The sequence below is a fragment of the Leptinotarsa decemlineata genome, unplaced genomic scaffold (assembly GCF_025532065.1).
Source record: "Leptinotarsa decemlineata unplaced genomic scaffold, Ldec_3_MD MMD2_P_RNA_scaffold_6, whole genome shotgun sequence".
Classification (NCBI taxonomy): domain Eukaryota; kingdom Metazoa; phylum Arthropoda; class Insecta; order Coleoptera; family Chrysomelidae; genus Leptinotarsa; species Leptinotarsa decemlineata.
The window spans coordinates 4,803,770-4,827,826 of record NW_027412533.1 but is presented as its reverse complement, the minus strand read 5'-3'; the positions used below and the strand labels follow the sequence as shown (position 1 = coordinate 4,827,826).

At 36.3% G+C, this 24,057-nt stretch overlaps 1 protein-coding gene across 1 annotated transcript in view; it reads left to right on the top strand.

Annotated features, from left to right (window-relative positions):
- ovo (transcriptional regulator ovo) overlaps positions 1 to 24,057 on the top strand; it is a 42,777-nt gene that overhangs the window by 11,326 nt on the left and 7,394 nt on the right. Inside the window, 4 exon segments of the mRNA XM_023158936.2 lie at positions 20,673 to 20,816; positions 20,819 to 21,158; positions 22,737 to 23,017; positions 23,458 to 23,998. Coding sequence (XP_023014704.2) covers positions 20,673 to 20,816; positions 20,819 to 21,158; positions 22,737 to 23,017; positions 23,458 to 23,998 — 1,306 coding nt within the window.

Here is a 24,057-nt window from a genome sequence, read left to right as displayed (position 1 = left end):
GGTTGGTAGTTGGGACAGTTCAGTCGACTTCCATTTCTGTTGTAAACTTGGGGTCGGATTCTTTGGTTACTTCATGATCCCTAAAGGGTCCCATGGCTAGCTAGAGAAAAGGAGATTCATCTTTACTATGACAAGAGGGAGTCCGATATCTCGAAGGTCTGTTGGTAACACTGAGTGGGTTCACTGATATACACACCTCAGTTTGAAGCGTCATACAGAAATGGAACCTCATTTGGTAGGGTATTCTACCCCCTCCACTGTAGGGCGAGATCGATGATATAACAAGTGTTCATTTGTAAGAACCATTCAATACTCCCTGCATACTGAAAAGTACTCAGTGAACAACGACCCCTTGAATCATCCTGTATATTTGTTGCACGCAAAATGTAGGCCATCTCGGTCGTGTGTCATAATTTCGAAGGGTCGCGTTGCTTCACGGTCTACTTACAATAACAAATTTTTGATGGGCTTTTCAAAAGTGAAATCGTTGTCTACTAAGGGATTTACGATCATGCGTTATTCAGGTGTTTTTGTTAGGAAGTAGGTCGTCGGTTCGCGTACGCAAATTGATGAATACAGATGTGATTTCAACCACGAAATCGACGGACGCAAACATGCCTATACTGGGTGAGATCGTTTTGTGAATATTTGGAATATTAGGAAGACCCGATTTATGTAAAATAGACTAGTAGTCTAGTTCGCAAGTTGAAAATGATGAAAAATAGGGAAAATGGCCGAAAAATACCTACGTGCTCATTCAATCTGGGGTGATATTTAGAAAAATGTGCTAAAACAGTTTTCAGCACATAAAAAATTGCCAACATTATAAATAAATTGAGATTCAAAAAAAGGTATTTATTTTTCTGCAAATATTTCAAAAACTATAAAGAATTAAGAAAGTGAAAAAAGATCCCTAAGGAGGAAATTTACAAAAAAAAAAGTTTCACTTCCTGAAACTCTGTCACTATTATTTATAATGTTCATTTAACGCCAAAAATAGACCTCCGCGGGTGAATTTGGGCATTCGAACCCGGCATCCAAAGCGAATACGTCACAATTTTTTTTCAGACATTGAATATAAATTTGAAAATTTATAAAAATCAGGTTATATTATTCTGAATACTATAGGAAATGATTCTCGTTGAAAAAACATCTTGAAGCTAAGTAATTATTGATTAGCAATATTTTACTTGACTTGCATCTTCATTGAAGTCCACAAAAATAGTTTAAATAATTTTCGAAAAAATGTTTCTTTTTTTTTGGAGTTATTTTTATCAGTGTACTTAATAAGATTACGTTTAATATTTTGTTTATTGCAATTTTTTCATAGCAACAAGAATAATCGACGTATTGTTGTAATTTTTTTCACATTTATTATCATATTTCTGTTATTGTATTAGATAAAGACATTCAATAAGTTGAACAAAATATTTTTAGCGAAATTTGTATATAAATTGTTTATAAACAAATAGAATACATGAGTATTTCGTAATATAAGCATTTTTAATTGTTCAACTTACCGAATGTCTTTATTTAATAAAAAAATGTAATATCAGTAAGTCAACTAAAATATTGTTAAGAAATTTTTTCTATTTTGAAAATCAAAATTGACATTTCTCTACAAATTAACAAAAAAAAAAGTATCAATAACTTTATTGTTTACTAACTAAACAATTTGTTATAAACAAAATGTCAACCGCGATATATTTTATATTTTTTATTGTACTTTTAAAAAATATGTGCTACAAAAGTTGCATGAACCACTCTATTTGTAAACGGAAAAGTGAAGAGATATGAAAATAAACTTTGAATACATTTTCATAGAGAATTGACAGTTCTTTCAAACGAGCTTTTTAGCAAATTTGTTACTATTATTAATTTTTTGCATTTGTTTATGAAAATAACAGTTTTTCTCTATTTTTTTATTTCAAAGTCTATTTGTTTATAACCAATTCAACTTACCAAATGTCTCAATTGATACAAAAATGTGATCTCAGTAGGTACACTAATAAAAAGAGCTCCACGAAGTGAACATTTTTTCGAAAACTATTTAAATATATTTGTGGTTTTCAATGAAGACGCAAGTCAAGTAAAATATTATTAATCAATAATACCTTGCTGTTTCAATAAATCACTTTGAATTCTCTTTCAACGAGAATAAATTTTTTATGGTATTCAGAATACACTCCAATTTTTATAAATTTTTGAAATGATATTCAATGGTTGAAAAAAAATAATACAAAAAAATGTATATAAAAGAGGATTTTTTCTTGAAATTCTACAAAATTTGTTTGATCGACTTAACCTCTATTGAGCTTATTATATTGATTCTCAATTCGGAGGAATCTCATTTTAAAACATAATATAAAGTTCATTTTTAACACAAAAAAATCCTGTATTAAATCTACACTGAACACATTCTGTCGAGTACGGTATTCTTACGATTTAAAAAGCCTGTTATATTACAAATTACACAACTATGGTGTTAACCACGGTCAATTTTTTCGAAGAGTAAAATAATTTTCTAATTTTTTGGTGCAAAGTTATCTTTATTTTCTGTTAACACCGAAAATTATTCGAAATTATACAGTATTGTAACAAAGGAATAAAAATAACTGCACCAAAAATTTTGAAAATTATTTTACTCTTTAAAAAAATTGACCGTGGTCAACATCACAGTTGTGTAATTCGTAATATTACAAGCTCATAAAATGAACCGTCATATACAGGATGCTGTCTATTTATCGTTTTAGCAATTTTTTTTTCATAGTCCCCCATAAAAATAATGGGTTAAAAAATAAAACTCCACTTAGATGGCCGTGACTTCAAATATAGATGTATTTTCAATACTGAACAACTTTTCTGAATAACATTTCCCAAAATTTTCCAAAATAGGAGTACCTTACTACTGTCAAAAAATCAAATATTTGAAGGCTCCTCGTATTTTACGTGTGTTTTACTGTATTTTCTTGGTGCATGTTCAGTTTCAGGTGCACACACTTTCATCAGGAATAACTCTTTGTCGAAAAACCCTTAATAAATAAGTTTCCCATATGGTGCATACTTTGGGGATGATACTGTATAAATTAAAATTGGGTTTTTGTAGTAGATACAGAAATGTAATAAAATCATTTTCAAATCATCTGAAGGAACAAATCGTTCAGGTCAGTCTTCACTTACCTAAACAGTAGGTTTATGGATTGACACACCTGTCGGATGTAATCCAACGGTGTTCGAGGTATTAGACAGGGTAGTAGTTGTTTCTGATAGGTACCACTCCATGAACCTACTGTGTAGGTAAGTGAAGACTGGCCTGAACGAGTTGTTATGCTCACTTACTATAGGTAAAAATTATTTTCAACAGTTTCGATGATATGGAATCTATCGGGGGATTCTATATTGACCCATATTCCAACTTACTTCGTAGAAGCACATTTTATGAATATCTTATATACTTCTTACTTCTTCGGAATGAGTGCTTATTCTTTTAATGAATTCAATATAATTGCTAATGTTACTCCCAAATCTGATAATTGATATTTTCTGTGAAGTAAATAATCATAAATGGATTCTTATTTCTACTAAAAATTTAGATCTAATTCATTTTCAATAGACCGGTTATATGTTATATGTCAGGAAAACATTCAAATTTGAAAATTTATATCGATTCAAAAGTTTTGGGATATCCATCGTACATTCTTTGAGACCCTGTACAAATTTTGTTCCTTCCGATCTGCAATACGTTTAACATTATTCATCTGCCGAATAGGTCAATCAATTTGAAACCCAAATAGCCATTGTTTTTTTGTTTCAAAATCGATTTAAATCATATTCAAAATAACCTCTATATCGGTGCCAGTTTACGAATAATTTCTTGACCTATTTTTTTCTCAATTAGGATTCAATAATTTCAAGGTGGGGTTTTATATTCAGTTCATACATACGTTCCGAAGCTTGTTCTAGTTATCTGTGCATTGTAAATAATAAACTTGGGATCAGAATTTAAGTATTGACGAATGGTATAAATTCCAGTTGCAGTTTTGGTTTTCAATAATTTATTGTTTTTACACACTTTATATTGTGTCTATATGTATGTTTGTTTGTTTGTAACTCTCAAGCTCGGGATCTGTATTTGACAGAATTATCGACATTATGCTTGATCTATTCGCGGGCAGATGGCGCTGTACGTAACAATATACAGATGATTGATCCCAAAGTTTAGATAAAATAAATATAGTTTAAAAAGACTAAAAAACACGCTTTTATAGCATGCGAAACTAAAAAATGAAAAATAAATATAGTTTAAAAAACTAAAAAACACGCGTTTGAAGAACATTGAATTAAAAAATTTAAAATATTTTTTTTAAATAAGCTTGAAATAATAGCGAACGAAAAATACTAGTATCATTGTGAAAAAGCGTGGGCGCTTTGTGCCATATTTTTTGTATATCAAGCCTGTCGCATTTTTCACAATAATACTAGTATTTTTTGTTCGTTATTGTCTTAAGCTTATTAAAAAAAATTATTTTTAACTTTTCAGTTCGATTTTCTTCAAAAGCGTGTTTTTTAGTTTTTTAAACTATATTTATTTGAACGTTAAAGAATTCACTATTGTGGTACTGCAGAACTACTAGAAACGATGTTAACCTTTAAAAGGTTAATATTTGTCACTGAACTTTTTATTCTTGAAATTAACGATAATTTTTATTTTCTGATATTAATCAATATATTTATAACTATAAGCTATCTTCCTGGAATGTTTTTTATCCAATTTCCTAGTTGAAATTGTATGCGTACTTACTCCATCAACACTTAGTCCCATTTACTTTATATTCGAGAATCACCCCATTAGTTCATTAATATTTTAAAAAACAAAAAAATTAAAATATCAAGAATAAATTCAAAAACTGTTTCGTGCATACATTCTTAATTCAAACCCTTGTAAATACTCAACAAAAATCCAGTAATTTTATCAAATTCATTTGTGAAGATTTTGAAGTTTAAATTGGTCAAACGAAATAACTATTCAAAGATCGAATAAGTACAGACAAAGTGATTTTAAGAGAAATATGAAATATTGTGCCTTGCCTATAACTTGGTTATCGATGGAAAACGCTAGTTTTTGGATGTTGAAGCAAATAATTTTTTGCTGTTTTTGAATATTCGACTTTCCACAATTTGAATAAAACAAGTAAAAAAAAATGTGAATGTTAAACAATTTCATTGAAAAAATGAAAAGATAATGATGATGCAGATAACATACTAAAAACTAAAAAAATATTTGAAATGTCCTAGGTAGCAGTCATCACATCACTTCCCTAACAATCTACGGTATTGATCAGATAAAAAAAAATTAAATCGTTGGGCGTAGGATTTACATATTTACTCAAGTTACGCTACTTCCAACGATTTCATTAATTTATCTGATCAATACCGTACATTGCTGAGGAGAGTGGTGTGACGACCTAGGACCTTCCGAATTAATTTTTAGTTTTTAGTAGATTATCCATCACTATTCTCTTTTTCAATAAAACCGTTAAACATAAAAATGTTTGTTACTTATTTCATTATCAAGTTTTTAGTTTCTAATTTTTATCCACCCTAATGTCGCACAGTTCTCGGCACGTTTCAGCCTTTTATCTTAACTTGGGTGGGAGATCTATGCTTGTATTCCGTTTCTGAGTTGACAAAGTTCAAAGTGAACTACTATTCTACTAGTCAAGCCCTTGGATTTACAATGATACAGATTTTATTGAATTGTATTGCCATTATAACTCAATGTGTATACCAAATTTCAAATCAATCTGTCAACAGGAAGGGGTCAAACTTCAATTGGTAAATTTAACCCAAATAAACAAACAGGGCAAGCTAAATATATATAAAACCGTTTGAAAATATAGCAACCTTTCTCAAGTGATTTTTTTGAAAATGTCCTGTTAAAAACGTATAGATGCGAATTCATTGAAATTTCATGTTTGCAAGTTCAAATTTGTAATTTATATTTTTATATAATAAATATCTTATAATTATTTGTATAAAGTCTTGCCAAACATAATGATTATTTTTGTAAGCTCGGCTGAAACGAAGAAATTGTTTTAATTGGTCAAACAGGGTGCAACCCACATAATATCAAGAGTTGTTATTTTTCAAAGGGAGGTGGACGTTTTTTGTGTGTTTTTATTGGCGTGAAATGAGTACTATTTGATACTACTCGTATTGTCAACTGATATGGAACAGTTTTCAAACCATTATAAAGTGAAACACTTGCTGTGAATTTTGAAAATTGTTTTGTGGAAATCCTACAGTAAACTGTTTTTCAACATGTTCATTATAGATTTTCATAAGGTGTTCTCTATTTCCATCATAAATCTATGATTTCCAGTTCAACTTCGATGTCTGATATTTCATTGTGCACGATTAGACTTAGACGAACGTATTAAATTAGTTAGAGCAAGGCAGTTGTTGGAAGTTTGAAATGTTTAATGTATATTAGCTGTATTATTATTATGAAAACAATTATTGATCCAATAACAGGAACTTCAAAATTACGAAGTAGACAATAAAAAATGATTTACTGCTATAAACAGACAAACAAGACGTAAAGAAATTACATTTCTGTTCACTACAAACGTTTGTTAATTTATTAAGTGAATAAGAGAACGTTTATGTTGAAAATCAATAAACAAAGTTGAAAAACTAGCTTTTATGGTATACTTGAACCATTATTTTCCAACAATTATACATATAAATGGTATTCATTGTTTGCGATTGACAAAAATGTAAAGAACCTTTCCAAGCAAATCATTTGTCGTAAAATTACTCGTATATGGCATTGGTGTCTGCTTTCACCTGGAACCTTGCTATCCTAGAGTACCAAAAAGAACCATCCATTTTTGCAAAACCGCACACTTGTCTACGCAATACCTATTACGTAGCACCGCAAGGTTTTTCATTAGCGGTGTCTGTTATGAAACGATAATATTAATTGATTGTAATTTGCGGAATGCTGAATCTCAATGTACACGTGGATGAATATTTTCTGAAACTTGTAAATTATGATTCAGTTTCGTTAATTTTTATTACTGATTGATTTCTATTATAATTGCAGTGGAGTTAATAAATCAAACAATTATTTTGAAGAATGTAAAGGTAATGTATCAAAAGAGACGTATTTTCTTCATAAAACATTATAAAAATGGCATTTACATTCTATACTGACATATGCATATGAAGATATCACTATAATGGAGCTGCAAAATACAAGTATTCAATCACTTAGGTACCAAAACTCTATTATTGCTTCATTGAGGTAATAAGAGAATTATTATATTATATCATTATTATTATATATTATTTTTATTATTATCCCAAGTTTCCGCTGGACAGGCCCGATGCCCCGATATATTTGGAGGGAGCGCCAGCATTATCAACCAACGACCACTCCCTACACCGTGGGGTACGTGATCATTGGGTCCGAAAATCATGAGCCGTGAGCAAGCGCAGTGAGTTAAGAATGACAGCCTTCTGTATCTGTCCGACTAAGATTTCTGCCTTGGTGCGGCAAGCCGGTATGATTTTGGGATTTGAGAGTAGAGAGGGCATCATTCCACCAAGAACTCCAATAATCAGAACAACCATCTGGACAAAGTGGTCTGGATAGCGTCTGCGGAGTTCGAAGAGGAATGCTGGATATTTTTTACCTTTTTCCTCCTCTTTTCGAGACGATATTCGTCTCGCCAGGAGCTGAAAACTCCTCGGCAAATATCGTCTTGCTCTGGCGGTGGAGAAAGACTACATCAGGCGTATTAGCTTGTATGAGCCTGAGGGTGGGGAACGAGTAGTCCCAATAAATTCGGAACTTCCCCAAAACGGATTCAATATCCCCCGGATCGTAGGGCAACACCGGTGTTTCGTCAATACTGTAAGAGTGCCGTAGGTGAATATAGGCCGAGACCGCATATACTGTACATGCTGACAGCAAGTGCATTAGGGTCTCGGACGCCTCGCGTCAGGACCTGCGCCTTGTGTCAGGAACCTCTTTACCCATCACGCGACTGCGGTAGGCGAAGGTGTTGAAGACACCATCCTGTCGGGCCATGATAAACCTCTCAGTTTCCGACTTCAGCCCACTCGACCTGAAGAAAGCAACAGTCAGGCGCTTTGATAAGCCAAGGTCTCAAATGTTATTGAAGAAGACCCCATGCATTGGCTTATCCTTGTGTTTCCGCAGAAGTAAAGTTATCTCTACGGCTTTTATATGAGCTTTTTGCTGAACGGGTTCCAACTCGGTGACAGAGTTGTGGCCACCTCGTTCAGTGTCGAAAACTATACTGAGTTCATCAGCTGCTCGGGCAGCCGCCCTAAAGAGAAATGCTCCAATTTCTGCTATCTCATGGTCACGGACCATGTAGAGAAGGGGGTCCGAACTCCTGACGACTTTACAGGCTGTATTATATATGCAGTACCATTCTGTCAAGTAGACACTCCGAACCCAAAAGTCCATGGCCTCCCTATTGTCGGGGGAAGTACAACCGTGAAACGGATGATTTAGGATGCAAACTCCTATACAGATGCATCATTTGTCGGGTCTTTACGTCTAGTTGATACAGCTTCTCCCGAGTCCACTTCACTACTCCAAACGAGTAGAGTAAAATTGGAACGGCAAGCATATTTGTTGCAGCAACTTTGTTCTTCCCCGGCAGTTCCAATGACCAGATCTGTCGAAGTTTGTGCTGATACTTGCCGCGAAGAGAAGTCTTCACTGCTGTTACCTCTTGTGAGTGGCGTTGTTCCATCCCGAGGTAAGTATACGTCTCTCCGGCATCCAAATGGTGTAAGATGCTTCCATCTACGAGCTGAACATCCCCTTATTATTATTATTTTTTTTTTTTTCACCGTAGTGTGCGCTGGTCAGGCCCTATCCCCCGAAGCCCCGACACATTCGGGAGGGCGCGCCAGCATAATCAACCAATGACCACTCCCCACACCGTGGGGTAAGTGATCATTGGGTCCGAGAATCATGTGCCCTGAGCAAACGCAGTGAGCCAAGAATGACAGCCTTCTGCATCTGTGCGGCTAAGATTTCTGCCTTAGTGCGGCAAGCCGGTATGATTTTTAGATTCGAGAGTAGGGAAGACATCATTCCACCAAGGACTCCAACAATCAGAACGACCATCTTGACAGAGTGATCTGGATAGAGTCTGCGGAGTTCGAAGAGAAAATCTCGATATTTTATCCGTTTTTCCTCCTCTTTTCTGACGATATTCGTCTCGCCAGGAGCTGAAAACTCCACGACAAATATCGTTTTGGTCTGGTGGTCGAGAAGGACTACATCAGGCTTATTAGCTTGTATGAGCCTGAGGGTGGGGAACGAATAGTTCCAATAAATTCGGCACTTCTCGTTCCCCACAACGGATTCAATATCCCCCGGAGCGTAGGGCAACACCGGTGTCTCGTCAATACCGTAAGAGTGCCGTAGATGGTAATATAGCACTCTTAGGGCCGCGTTATGTCGATAGATATAGGCCGAGACCGCATATGCTGGACATGCTGATAGCAAGTGCATTAGGGTCTCGGGCGCCTCGCGGCAGGCCCTGCACCTTGTGTCAGGAACCTCTATACCCATCACGCGACTGCGGTAGACTAAGGTGTTGACTTCAGCCCACTCGACCTGAGAAAAGCGAACGTCAGGCGCTTTGATAAGCCAAGGTCTTCAATGTTATTGAAGAAGACCCCATGCATTGGCTTATCCCTGTGTCTTCGCAGAAGTAAGGTGATCTCTGCGGCTTTTATCTGAGCTTTTTGCTGAACGGGTTCCAACTCGGTGACAGAGTTGTAGTCACCTCGTTCAGAGTCGAAAACTATACCGAGTTCATCAGCTGCTCGAGCAGCTGCCCTAAGGAGAAATGCTCCAATTCCTGCTCTCTCATGGTCACGGACCATGCACAGAAGGGGATCCGAACTCCTGACGACTTTACAGGCTGTATCCAGTACCATTCTGTCATGTAGACACTCCAAACTCAAAAGTCCACGACCTCCCTGTTGTCGGGGGAAGTATAACCGTGGAACGGACGATTTGGGATGCAAACTCCTATAGAGATGCATCATTTTATTATTATTATTATTATTATATAATATATTTTTTCAAAAAGTATACCTTTGGAAAATTATCGCTGGAAAGCTGTTCAAATAAATACTTTTTCCACAAAATCTTCATCATTGTAATTGCATTTTATTTTTTTCTGAAACACATTTTGTGTGAAGGACTCAATGCTTGTTTCTTTGTTGTTTTTTTTTTGGGTATATAACTCTCCACAATCTGAAAAATGAACGAATCCAAATCAATAGAGAATCTGCTGAAGTGTAATAAATTATGCTGATATTGATCGTAGTGGATATCGAGACCAGAAAAATAATCATTGCTTCTCAGGTCATGAGAAATGAGGGTATCAATGAACAATTTGACAAAAAAACGTTTTTCTATACAAATTTTCCGTTCCCAATTGAAATTGAAAATATAGTGCTCCCCAAGTCCCTCTAAGTCTGATGGAAACAAATATATGCCAAAAATTCACTGCTTCTGAGTTCAAGCTTGATGAATTATTAATTTGACGAATAACGTTTTCCTGTAAAAAATTTCATCCACCTCGCATTTGAATTATCGCCCTTAAGTTTGGCGATTTTCAGTCCTGAAAATACAGGATACGTCAATCATTTTGAGAAAAAACGTTTTTCTACAATAATATTTTTATAATCATCTCACAGATTCCTATCATGATTGCTAGTCATGTTTCAAAACCATAATAATTGATAATAACGTTTTCGTAAATCTGATGAAGAAATTTTGAATCAAATCATGATATGAGGCTTTCAGTTTTTGAAATGCAGGGTATGTTGACTACTTTTTGACAAGTGAACATGTTCTTTTACAAATTTGTAATTATTTGTCAGCTTTTCACAAACTCATGGACCTGAATAACGGATTTCCACGAGTAAATATAAACGCTGAATATCTACCTTGAAGTTACTGACATAAACGAAACTCGCGTCTCTGGACAAAGTAATTAGGGAAATAACGTTCTTGCCACGGAGGCCGTGTACAGGAAGATGTCTCGTTCGATATTATTAGTTGATCGCTTTTGAACGGCCACCACCTGCAAGGTCTGAACCGGTATAAAACTCATACGACTTTGAGGATCGAACAAAAACTCACTTTCACGTCGTCTTTATCACCGTAAGTAACGAAAGGGGCGGGATTTTATAGTTTCTCAGGTGGATTACGGGGTGGAATTTCTTGGAACGATATCTACGAAGAGATGGGGCGATACCGACTGTCCGTTGATTCATAGGCTGTAACAAAGCATTTTAAATTCCTCAACACAAACAATGAACTTTTACATAAGAAGTAGGCGTTTGAGCTCTGGTAGTGAAAGCTTCAGAAAGACAGAATACGATTTCTCATTTAGCAGGTATATAAATTCGATCAGGGGTATTCACGATCCTTTTTCACAAGATCGACAGCAGAGTGTGAAATCATTGGAAAAATCAAAAAAATGATCGTTTCACTCTCGTGCATAATCGAATTGACATACCTCGAGGATCAGTTTTGGGACCAATTTCACTTATTCTTTATCCAATTATTCGAAATTTTGTTGGATGCCTTTTGTTGTTGACTTATATGATATGGTACAACACTTTTTGAAGGAAAATATGAATCTCTTAAAAAAAAATAATCAACACGCATTCTGATATCTCTGTTTCCATTATTTATGCATTTTTCAATATATGTAAGATACTTTGTGCATTTTCAGTTAAGTCAGAATATAACCACAACCACAAAATAGAAATGTATCTACTACTATTTTCAATTGAGGCATTCCAAATATTTAAGAAAATTTCAATTTACAGCTTTCATCATGATTTATGTTAGTGAATCTTTTCTAGGACAAATTCTAAACCTCACAAAGGAGGGGTGCCAGTTCACAGAATTAGTTTTAACTAAAAAAGGAAAACTATTGAGAGAAATCGATTTTCTACTTCCCTTTTTTCATACAAAACAAGTGGAAAACGTAAGAAAGTAATTAACTCAAAAATAAACTCTTTACAAAGATGTGTATATTATGTACAGAAATTTCAATTACAAAGCTGTGTATATTATGAACAAACTGAAAGAAAAAGCCTATTCGAAATGAATTCATTCAAACATATGAATATTGAATAACACGAAAATCTTGTTTTCTATTGAGTTTGTTCTCCATACATTCGTATGTATAGATATCTGTCGGATCAAAACACAAAATCCTCACATCCTTCATGTCGAAGGGGGAACTTCATAGATTCGATTTTTTCAACATCATGAAATTTGTTTAGCAGAATACCAGTCATGCAATCGTCAAAAAACTTTTTGACATTTATCTGTTAATAATTCATCTGACTTATCTAAGAACTGAAATATCATCTGCATATCAAGTAAGATATGATGCTAGTACTGATGAATGATTAAAGTCATTCATGTAGAATATAAACAATATTGGATCCAAAATCGAACCTTGAGGGATACTCAGGTTAATATCTCCATTCTCACTTGACGTGAGCTTCTTTTTTCATTGTGAAGTCCCACGCTATTGGGAGGCTGTAAAGAGCTGTCAAGTTCCATGGGTACACACTCTGAAGTTGTGATCAAGCGGCTGGACTGAGAATTTTATGACCCAGTGACAACTACGGCCTGCTGACTTCGACAATTGCGGAACTAGCCAAACGTTACACCCATGCTCAATCTCTAAAGAGATGGGATGGAATCAAAGGATGCAATCTTGCCAGGATCACCCTGGGCGACCAAAGGGAAGCTGGCGCCGAAGAAATATCTATCGATGACCAGGAAAAATCTACGCTTAACAGTAGAGTTTCTGACTGGCCACTGTCAACTAAGAAAACACCTCCATAATATGGGGCTTGTGGACACACCTCTATGCAAGATGTGTGTCCAGAATTACCAGCAATAAGAGAGTGTGTGTTCGGCGAGTCTTGGCCTACACCTACCGATATAAAGGAGATGTCTCCCAGTGACCTGTCCATCTTCCTGGAAAGGACAGGATGGAAGATGACCTAGCAGGACAACTCCTCGGGAGGATGTACAATGGGTCACATGTGGCCTGAGTGCTGTGGACCTACACTCACCCTCCCTACTCTACAGATACAGTAATAGTTCAATAGTAGTTTAGTACTGATGAATGATTCAAATCATTAATGTAGAATATAAATTGGGTCCAAAATCGAACCTTGGGGGATACTTCAGGTCAATATCTTCATTCTCACTTGACGTGAGCTCCTTTTTCCATTGTAAAGTCTAACGCTATTAGGAGGCTGCAGAAAAGTGTCAAGTTTCATGGGTCCATACTCTGAAGGTGTCATCAACGTATCTCAACCAAACTCGACGCTTCTTGTGTGAGTCATCAATAGTATTTCAGTAATAGTTCAATAGTAGTTTAGTGATTCCAGATCCTCATTTTGAATAGCTACCTTTGTATATTGCCTTATATTGCCTCGATAAAGTGCCTTAAATTCTTCACGAAAGACGAGATTTTTCTTTGGGCGGTTCAATGACAAGAAAATTAGACAAGATATGACAAGATCTGCAACTGATGATCGGTCTTAGCAGAATCTCCTTGTGAGTTTCGGGTAGTCCATACAGGTGAGGGGGCTTGCTTGGGATCTTGAAAAAAAGAATTGCGATGTTTCTTCAAGGTCTGGTAAACTTTCTTGTATAGATGTAGTAGAATCTTGTTAAAGAGTCTTGTGCAATCTTCTTGTAACGGGTATTCCGATAGGGACTTCCGAACTTTGAAAATTGATAACGGCCATCTTGTTGAAGCTACATCTGTCAAATTAGTTGTCATTTATTTAATATGTTTTGTCAAATCTCCATGGACAGGTATATCATTCCACAACAAGTGCAAATAATAAAATTGTTTTATCAGAATGGGTGTTTTGCTCGGGCAACGTACCGCACGCTCCGCCCAATTTACGGTCGCTTCAATCGTCCTACCGAGAGAACTATTCACAATGCAGTGGATAAATTTGAGTCCACTGGTTCAGTAAACGATCGACCAACACCCGTACGTCAACAAAACGCATGATCTGCCGAAAACATAGTCGCTGTCTGTGAAAGTGTGCAGAAGAATCCGAGGCAGTCGATTTCGCGTCGCTCACAAGAACTCGGCGAATTTTGCTTCGTGATTTGGGCCTGCACTTGTACAAAATTCAACTGATCCAGGAACTGAAGGTATTTTCAGGCTTTGTGGGTTGTACAGGTGATATATATTATTGCAATGATGCTGATTGTTCAATATTTCAAATTTACCACTCAAGAAGGAGTGTTTGACATTAGAAGATTTCCATTTGCCGCAATGATGTTGATTGTTCAATATTTCAAATTTACCCCTCAAGAAGGGGTGTTTGACATTAGAAGATTTCCATTTGCCACAAACTTCTGATCAATGTTCGTGCATATTTCGCCAAAACTATTTCAATTTACCATATATTATTATCAAACTAAAGTCAGTCAATGAAACCGTCTTTCTCAATTCGAAACCTTGACTGCGACGACGTGAGAAGCTGCCGAACGTTGCCAAGGCCAGCACTGCTCATAATTCCTGAAGAACAATGCCCTGTTATACTCCTCGCATTCTGCTATACCTGTACGAGATGTTTTAATTGCGTACCATTCCTTGGAATGGTGGTACCTAACAAAAGATACCTCCGACATTTGTACCGCAATGCGCAATCCGAAACGACGGCTTTGGCCAGCCCAAGGCCGGCCTTGTCGGTGGCTTTCGATAACGAAATTATACACTTATACAGGGCTAGTCAAAAGAGTTACGTCGGTGATATGTTGAATGACTATTTATTTGTCCAAAGTCTCTTTATAAAAGTACCTGAATAAAAAACACATCAATCGCATACAATTGTTAGTAATGACAATAAATCGTCTTTATTCAACTTACAATGAGTAGTTTACAAAGCAGGTTAAAACTAGATGCAGTATAATTGTAACTGTTTACGAAGAATCGGTTCAAAATCGATTTTTTCGTTAACCAGCTGTCGCCCCCTACGAACCACAATCATCAGAAGTCGAAAGTGTTGCTAAGCTAAGGATTAACGAGGTACTACCTTTTAACATGCGATTTTTAGGACGGGTTGGATTAGGAAAATGAAAATCGATCGTCCTGCCTTGCAACTTGAACCACTGGTTATAACTGTGGTCGTTTAAGTGAATGGAGTAAACCACCCACGCCACGACTACATTGAAATAAGACGGACAGGGCCGTTGTCATGGGGGGATGGGGGGAGCCTTCCCCCCTGCTTTTTCGACTTGGGAGAAAGTTGGGAAATTTTTGGCCGTGAAGATAGAAAAAAATAATAGTAACAAAATTGATAAAAAGCAAAAAAATAAAAATGAGAGATTAGAAACGGAGAGGTAATAAGAAAAGGGAAAGAACCAGGAGAAGGTTGGGATCACTTTGAAATTCTGAGTTGTTTGAAAACTTCAAAAAAGTTTAATTTCTCCCAACTAAGAGAACAGTCCTGAACAGTCCACAAATTTTGAAGTGACAATTTTACAAAATTCCCAACTTTTCGCGGTTTTTTCGACTTGGAAAAGTTGGGAAATTTCGGCCCGTGAAGGTAGAAAAAATATTAGAAAATAATAAGCACAATATTATTTAAGTGTTGTTGTTTCCATTCATTTGTATTGAATATTCCTATATATGGTGGAAGACCAAGGACCTTGGTCCAAAGTAGAATAATTCCCATTATTATTTTAATAATTACCAAAATTTATTTTTGTTTGTGCATACCCTAACAGGCATCAACTCAAGCAATCTTTGGATAGCTAAGTAAGAAAATTAATATATTACAATAGTAACGAATCCCTCGGCTTTCATTTTCTCGAAAGTTGGGAAATTTTGCTGGTGGGCTTAGGAAAATTTAGATTCCCTCCCCCCCCCTGGTTTTTCTTTCCGCTACGGCCCTGAAGACGGACACAGGCGATTCACATGCAATAAAAATCTCAAATGGGTTATCGATACTGATGTGAAAATTACGAGCAAAGGAATCATACTGAGTCATCGACCCATTAACATGAAGGCAGACTTAGTAGAATTATGTTATGAGCGAAAGAGATGTCAATTAGGGATTGGAAGTATTGATATACACGGATATTGGTATTTTCCATGTTGAAAAAGTAGGTAGTAAAGTTGCGTATAATCGGTGAATTCTGCATTCGTGCAAATATGTCTGTCTCAATAGAGACAAAACAGAAGTTTCCCAAAAATTGATCCTTGCGGTACTCTGTATGTTACAGTAGCGATTTTCAATCTGATTCCATCATCTTGAGTTGAACTAGGTGAAAATTCAAATAAGGTTTTTGCACAGAGTTGAATAATTAAGTGAATCAAAAGTCTTATTGTAGTTAAGCAACAAAAGATGGGTTTCTGCACAGAGTTGTATGATCAAGTGAATCAAATATCTTATTGTAGTCAAGGAACCCAAAAGACTTCATTTTTTTTCTGTCAATTCATAGTAGATGTTATCTGTTATGTAAAGAAGTGCTATAGAGTGTTGGAGCGAAATCCAGATTAGACATCGGTAATGAGATTATTAGCCTCAATGAAGTCAGTCATTCAAATCATTTCAAGAACTTTGGACACAGTAGGTAAGATGCTAATTGGTCCTCAGATCGGATAATTCTGATAGAGATGAGCATTTTGTTGGGCAAGTGCTTGTTTTCAGAGGATATGAAAAGTGTTCTGGCTGTTTAATCTGTTTAAAATCTGTTTTTCCGTTAATCAGCTATCGCCCCCATACGAACGACAACTCTCAGAAGTTGAAAAACTTGTGCGAGCTAAGGACTAACGAGGTCTTACCTTTTAACGTGTGATTCGAATATATACATTGAAAATGAATGTTAAAATGATTGAGAAGGTAGCAACCGAATTCAGTCTTGCAAATTAGGTAAAAAAGTATTTTCAATGGTTGTGTGTTTAGCTGCGTTATACACATCAGTAGGCTGAAAAATAAACTCCGATTATAAATATTCGAGTTTTATTAATCGAGTAAAATAAATTTACTGTTGAACGATAACAGACTAAATTCATCATGTTATTTTGGTAGAAGTCAAAGTGATGACACTGCTAGGACAGATTCGATAAACCTAGCTCGAAAATTGACAATTTTATTTGTGTATCTATATTTTTATAAATATCTCCTTTATCGTTTCCGATATAAAAAGTATATCATCCAAGTTATCACGATTGGTCTGTCCGAGCTTTTTTGTGAAATATTTCTGTCAAGCACTGTAAATTATTCATCATATACAATCCGTAATTCTCAATTCTGTTAGGCTCCTATAAAATGGATTTGATCGCGTTCATCTGTAATCGAATAAGTAGGTAGCACTAGAAAATCATCGGCGTTCACCCAGTAATATTGACCCAGAAACTATGAGATAACTTCGTTATATCACCGGAGAAAGTTTCTGTTAAGGAATTCTCACTTTCTACACGCATCCATAATTGCGTAACGCACCGCTTATGCCTTGAACTTGCCATTGAACTTTCTTTTCAAGTGCATCTCTTTCATCTGAAATTCTGATGTAATCGATACGATGCTTTTTCTTCGTTCGGTGTGCTGTATTCGAAGGATATTCGATATTTTTTCAGTTGATAAACGGACAATGGAGAAATGTCTTGTGGGAGATGCAAAGATGGACAATACGTTCATACAATTTGTCAAATTAGATCCTGACTGTTGATGGATCTGCTCTGGGAATCTGTTCACAAAGATGTCTGGTATTCTCTTCAATAGATCTGGCGATCTATTGAAAAGAAATTGTGGCTTAAGAAATTTGACAAAAAATATTTGTCCCAATCTTAATAGTAGAAATGATTGTACTTTCTGTATTTCAATCTAGAGACAATGTATGAATTATTTCACAAGATAGGAAATTTACTATTTTGGTCGACATGAAAAGAGGATTTGAGTATAGTAATTGAAATGATATGAACATTTCAAGGAAAAATATCAAAGTACCTGATTGGAAATTCACGAACACTACTGAAAATTGCAACACTTAATTTGAAAAATCAAACGTTGCATTGCAATTTGAATTATATTGGAACAACTTCTAGAATTTCATCGAGTAGAATAATCTCTTACAAAAATGATGATAAGATTAAATAAAAATTCCTGAAACAGGACACAATCTTAAATCCAGTGAAACAAAAGTTCACTTGCAGAAATAAACATGTCCAAAAAGCTTAAATTGTATGTGTTAACAATGTTTTCAACCATATTTAAAGAAAACCAGGAGGAAACTTTCTGGTTAGTTTCTGTAACGCCCTGTTTGTTACAATAACAAAAGTTTTGAACGACACCGTATATTCCGATTCCCCTCATAAATCAATCCTTGCTTTATCCGTTGAACTTCAAATTCATGAACGTAATGCCAGTCTTAAAATTCAAGGATGACCGATGAACCTTCTTTCAGATTCAAAGAGCTATTTATTATGCTTACTGTACCGACCACGTGACTGTTCGTGATCAAGATTTCAGCGTGCGATCCAACAATAAGGAATACGAATTGATTTGTCATTGATATGTGAGAAAGAAATCATTCGATCAAATGGAATGGGCGATCGATACTGTCGATTATGGAGTCATAATTGCGGGCTTTTTCGATCCCGTCTCAAGGAAAAATCGGTTTCAGTCGAATAATTTGATAATTATTAGTATTATTATGGGATGCGTAAGCGCGGTGAAGCTCTGGGATTCGAAAGATGATTATGAAATTAATTTTTAACTGCTTCCAATTGCCATGTAAAATGTAAAACAAGACCCGTTTTCTGAAGAGCCGACATTCACCCATTATTTTGATAGTTCAACGTATTGTACAGATAAAATCACTATTGAGTTTATAGATCCTGGTGTTGAGGTAAAAAAACCATTTAGGATTTGTATATTCCGTTCAGTGACCCCACATCCACAGTCACCTCAAAAAACAAGTTTTTATTGGTGCGAAAACCTTGAAATATAATGCTATGCAGACCCATTGGATATTCAACAAATTCCGTTATCACAGAATTTATGAATAACAGATGTATGTGAAACTGTCAATGAAAAGGTCAAATATCCCAAATCTGCAATTTTAAACAGAAGTATTTCCCAGAACTGTGGTGAGATATAAAGTTATACTCATCTTGATTTGAAAATATTCATTTCAATTCCAAAAAAGTGTTTCCAGTGCATAGAAATATGAATCATAACCGTGAAAAAAATTAAATATTCATCTTCTTTCCTTGGCTTAGGCCTTGCTTTCAAGCCATCAAATGCTATTGTTTTCCCACATTATGATTTGATATACTTTGTCTTATGAATGCTTATACCAACACCTACGAATGAATTCAATTTCAATTGAACGTACATCAGTCTATAGTCTATCTCTTTAACAGCGGAGTAACAAATCATTTCCAAGTTGCTGTTGGTCTACCGGATTAAAGTCGCCTTCTGGCGACTATATATATATTTGAAATTGAGAATGGAGAAATGTACAATAAAATGGATTAACGGGGTCTCTCAGTCAAAAAATTAAAAATCAAAACTCTGCTTGACTTTGTCAAACTTTCGCTTCTAATGGGAAGCTTCTTCAGGGCAGTAAAAATGAGTAAAAACAATGAATCGAACATATAAATCGACGAAAGAAAGTTAAGCCAACTTTATCCCCAAATTCTGTTCATGAAGAGAACAATCAATTCGTTTTTTTGTTCTTTTTTTTCAATCTGCTTAGTTTATACCATCTAAATTCGTTGTGTTTTTCATTTGTCCAATGTTCTGTTCATTTTGTTTCCTCTTAATTTATTTTCTCCTGTAACATATTTACATCTGAACCCTCATCCTTCATCAATTTCCGTTTAATTCCACCATCTACTCAATTCCACCCGAGTATTTTTATTCTATAGTATTTCTTTCTCCTTCATCTTTAATCTTGTTCATATGAGTCACCTTTTAATTTCAATACAACAAGGGTCCATTTTGTGACCTATTCTGATTTTTATTCATGTCAATGACTTCGTTAATGTGATATCAGTGATAAATTCACATTTTTCGCTGTCAGCATATTATACAGAGTGTATATTCGTATTTTTGTTCACTCTCTGTCGATGTTGTACTAGCTTTTTTCCATAAATATCTCTAGGATATAAGAATATAACTCAATTTCTATGGTTCCTAGAATTCCGATATTACCGAAGATTGAATTGAAAATATTTCAAATATTTCAATTTTTTCTTGTACCAAATTTTCACATTTCGTATAGCTGCATTTTTCGAAACTAAAAAACATTGAATTATACGAAAATCACTTTTTGCCATTCAGTTTATACTCCAAACATTCGTTACGGAATTGAAATAGATGTCATCATAATACCCTCCTTTTTAATTCATAATGAACTTTGATGGCGCCAACTATTGTTTTTTCATCAGAAAGCGTCAAAATGGTTCCTTTTTGTGTGAATTTGATTCCACCTAGTGTCGTTCAAAAGTTAAAAGAAAAAGAGAAATGTTTACTTCCGCAATGTATATAAACCAAGAGAAAATCTTCATTATATATTTTTTTTCTAGAACTCGAGAAGAAACCAGAAGACCGCTCCAAATCGATATCTCCCAGCCCCGAGCCGCCGAAACCCGACAATGGCCCTCCGCGACGTTTCATCTCTTCCATCCTCGGAGGGGACAAACCTTACGGGAGTCGAGGGCACGTGCTCACCCGGCGGAACGTAAAGAATACCCCGCCTTGAAGCAAGAGAAAGTAACCATCCCCGCCGCCCAGAAGCCCCCCGAAGACGTGCCCAAGCCGCAGAACCCAGCCCCCATTAGGCAGTTTTCCGTTATCCAGCGCACCCCGAAAACAACGACCAAGAGGGAGGAGGATACCGATACGCGGATGCCGACGAATCTGGTGATCCAGGAACCGGAACAGGAGCAGCCGATCGACTACCACATACCGAAGAGACGTGGGGAGACGGAAAATGAGGAGGAGGAAAAGAGGCTGAGAGAGGAGAGAAGGAGTCAGTGTTCGAAAGTTAGCAAGCCGTTGATATCTGTGAGGTAAGTTATGCTAATAGTAATATAATAAATAGAGCAAATTCGGACCGGCACACCGGGAGGGAGAATTTTACTCTCCCTCTGGTACCGATCGTGGGTCTTCGGTGCTAACTACTGACTAGAATGATTACTTGATTCCTAAAACACAACAAAGGGTTGTCAACCACCTTCAAATAAACAACACAGGGGTTTCCACGACTGACCCAGTTGGAGGTCTCGAATACAATATGGTGGAGTCCAACTCAAAGATTTGCCTACTGTTGACAATCGCGATGATGCCAGATGCTTTGAGTAGAAACGCGAACTGAGAGACAGTGATGGTAAAAAAACAACCGGACCATATTCCCTTTCAGACCAAAATCTGGGAGAGTATGTATCCTATTTTCATCGGAGAGGGAGTTCTACCTCCCGTTAGAGCCGCTCATTATGCCACCGGTGGAGCCAATTGGAACACGCAATATTTTCCACAAGAGTAGGCTCCTGTAACCACAACAACTTGCTCGGGTGCATGCAGAGGTTCATGATGCTTTTACAGAGGAGGGTGACATCTGGCAAATTGGCAATACCATTTATAGACCATTTCCAAACCAGAAGAGTGGAAGCCCGCCACTTAGGTTCGGAAATTAGAATAGCCAATACACAAAATAGTGAGAAGTTCGAGAAGTATCGCGGAAAATACCAAGTTCTGCGAGAATTTGTATATCAAGAGCATCCACGTGGATAATTTGACAACTGCCTATCGGGAAGAACCTTTCTGGAATAAGGATTCGCAACAACTCAACTCAGTCAATCTAGCTTAGCGTAATTCAAAACTTTCTTTAGAGACCAACAATAACGTGTTGTCAGTTTACTTCAATCAACCTATACAGTGTCACTGCAAAATTCTACAAATAGTATTCTACAGTGGAGTAAAAAAAATGTTTCATTGTTCATTGAAAAACTTTTAAATAGTCAGGCAGTTCATTGTACAGTCCAAGGTCTCTTCGAATTTGTCTTTGATCTATTCAGTCTGAAACGTCGACATCTCAATAGGAGTCATTTTGGGTATATAGTTATGATAATACCAATGATGGCATAGTGAGTTTTTTTGTTATGGATTTCTTTCCACACCTTTCGGGCACGTTAGTCATTTTTCATAGACCCGTTAGTAAAGTCATTAAAAATTGGTGTAAAACTCACACAGTAATTAAATATGTTTACAATGTGAAATATTATACATGATTCATATGTTTCTGTTATAATGATATTCATTTTTCAATGTGGTATTTTGTAAAGCTTCCTTGAAGTTTTAAACTAGCTTAATCTTCAAAAGATTTGTGTGAATGAGTAAGGTTATTCTTGTTTGTTTTCCGAAAAGTAATCGAACTGATGTACATAAAGTTGCCAATAACGAGTGTTTCGAAATTCAAATGACTTTTTGTAAACACTACCGTTGAACGATTTTTTCAGATTTTCCTACTCCGTTCACAGCTACACCACTACTATATTGTTTCAATAAAATCTATATCATACATAATTTCAATTTATGTATAGATGAAAAAATATAATTTTCGTATAACTTTTATTTCTATACATTTCTAGATCCGTAGTTGGTAAGATGCCAGTGACCATGTCAGCGGCAGCTGGACACAGCAGAGGCTCATCCGGCAGTCAATCCGGAGGAAATCAATCGAATTCAACATCGTCTGGTGGCGGTGGCACCATCAACTTCAGCGGTTGTTCGTCAGGCGGTGGAGCGGGGGGTGCAATAGGAGGCGGTACCGGGGGTGGTGGAATGAACCCCGGAAGGGACGGAAGACAAAATTACGGGCCTAGCAGTCCTCCCACCGGCAGTTTGCCGCCTTTTTACGAATCTTTGAAAGGTAAAATAGAATTGCCAAATAGTTATAATGGAAAATTCAACTTCTTTTATTTACTTTAAGAAGTTTTGTGTTCTTGACGTAAAGAAATGAATCATGCATTCCATTTTCTCTTGGCCCTCAAGCAAGAGCATGTTTCAACATGTTGAAAGAATTCCTTTCATATTTTTCAAAACTAATGTAGCATGTAATTCCTTTGTAAGTAGAAGATCTAGGTTGGCAAATTAATTCTTTGGGGAGCTGGATTTTTTTGCGAATATCAAAGGGTTAAATGCACTAATTACTTTTTTGTACTCTCTTCGCATTCTTTTAACCTTGTTGTAGACTTAGCTAATTGAGAGACTGTGATGTGATTTTATTTCATTTAATTTTGTATATTTTGATGAGCTTATACTCGCGAACAAATAAATAAATGCTCACTCAGCTTGAATGTCATTTCGCAGGCGGCAACAACAGCAACAATTACAACGCCAACGGCACTTACTCCTCCAACTACATTCTCTCCAACCAGCAGAACATGGACTGCGACACCGGCCAAGAACTAGCTAACCTGACCATAAGCGGCAACCAGAGCCCTCCAAAGCAATACTCCACCCTCCAGAACGCCTCTTATGGCATCGTAATGAAGGACGAGAACGACCTCGATCTCTACGACTCCAAGATGGACCCCATGAACCAACTGCTTCCCGGAGGATACTCGAGTTACGACGACTCGATGATGGTCGACCTGGTGACCGGCACCGTCGTCGATCCGCTGCAGTTCACGGCGACGCTGACGTTCTCCAGCTCAGCGGAGAACGCCCTGTTGGAGAGCTTCTCCGACGCCACCGATCTGTCCAGTTTCCTCCAGAGACTGCCTAGCGAGGAAAACGAGAGCGATGATGTGATCGCGAGCAATATTCACTCGCCGGCGATAACGCCTGACTCGCAGCTGCAGCCCGTCGATCAGAATATCGAAGCCTTCAGTGAGCAGATGTTGAATAGGTGAGTTTTCTTCAGGAACTAGTTTTTTTTTTGTTAATAACACTACATTCAAATACTGA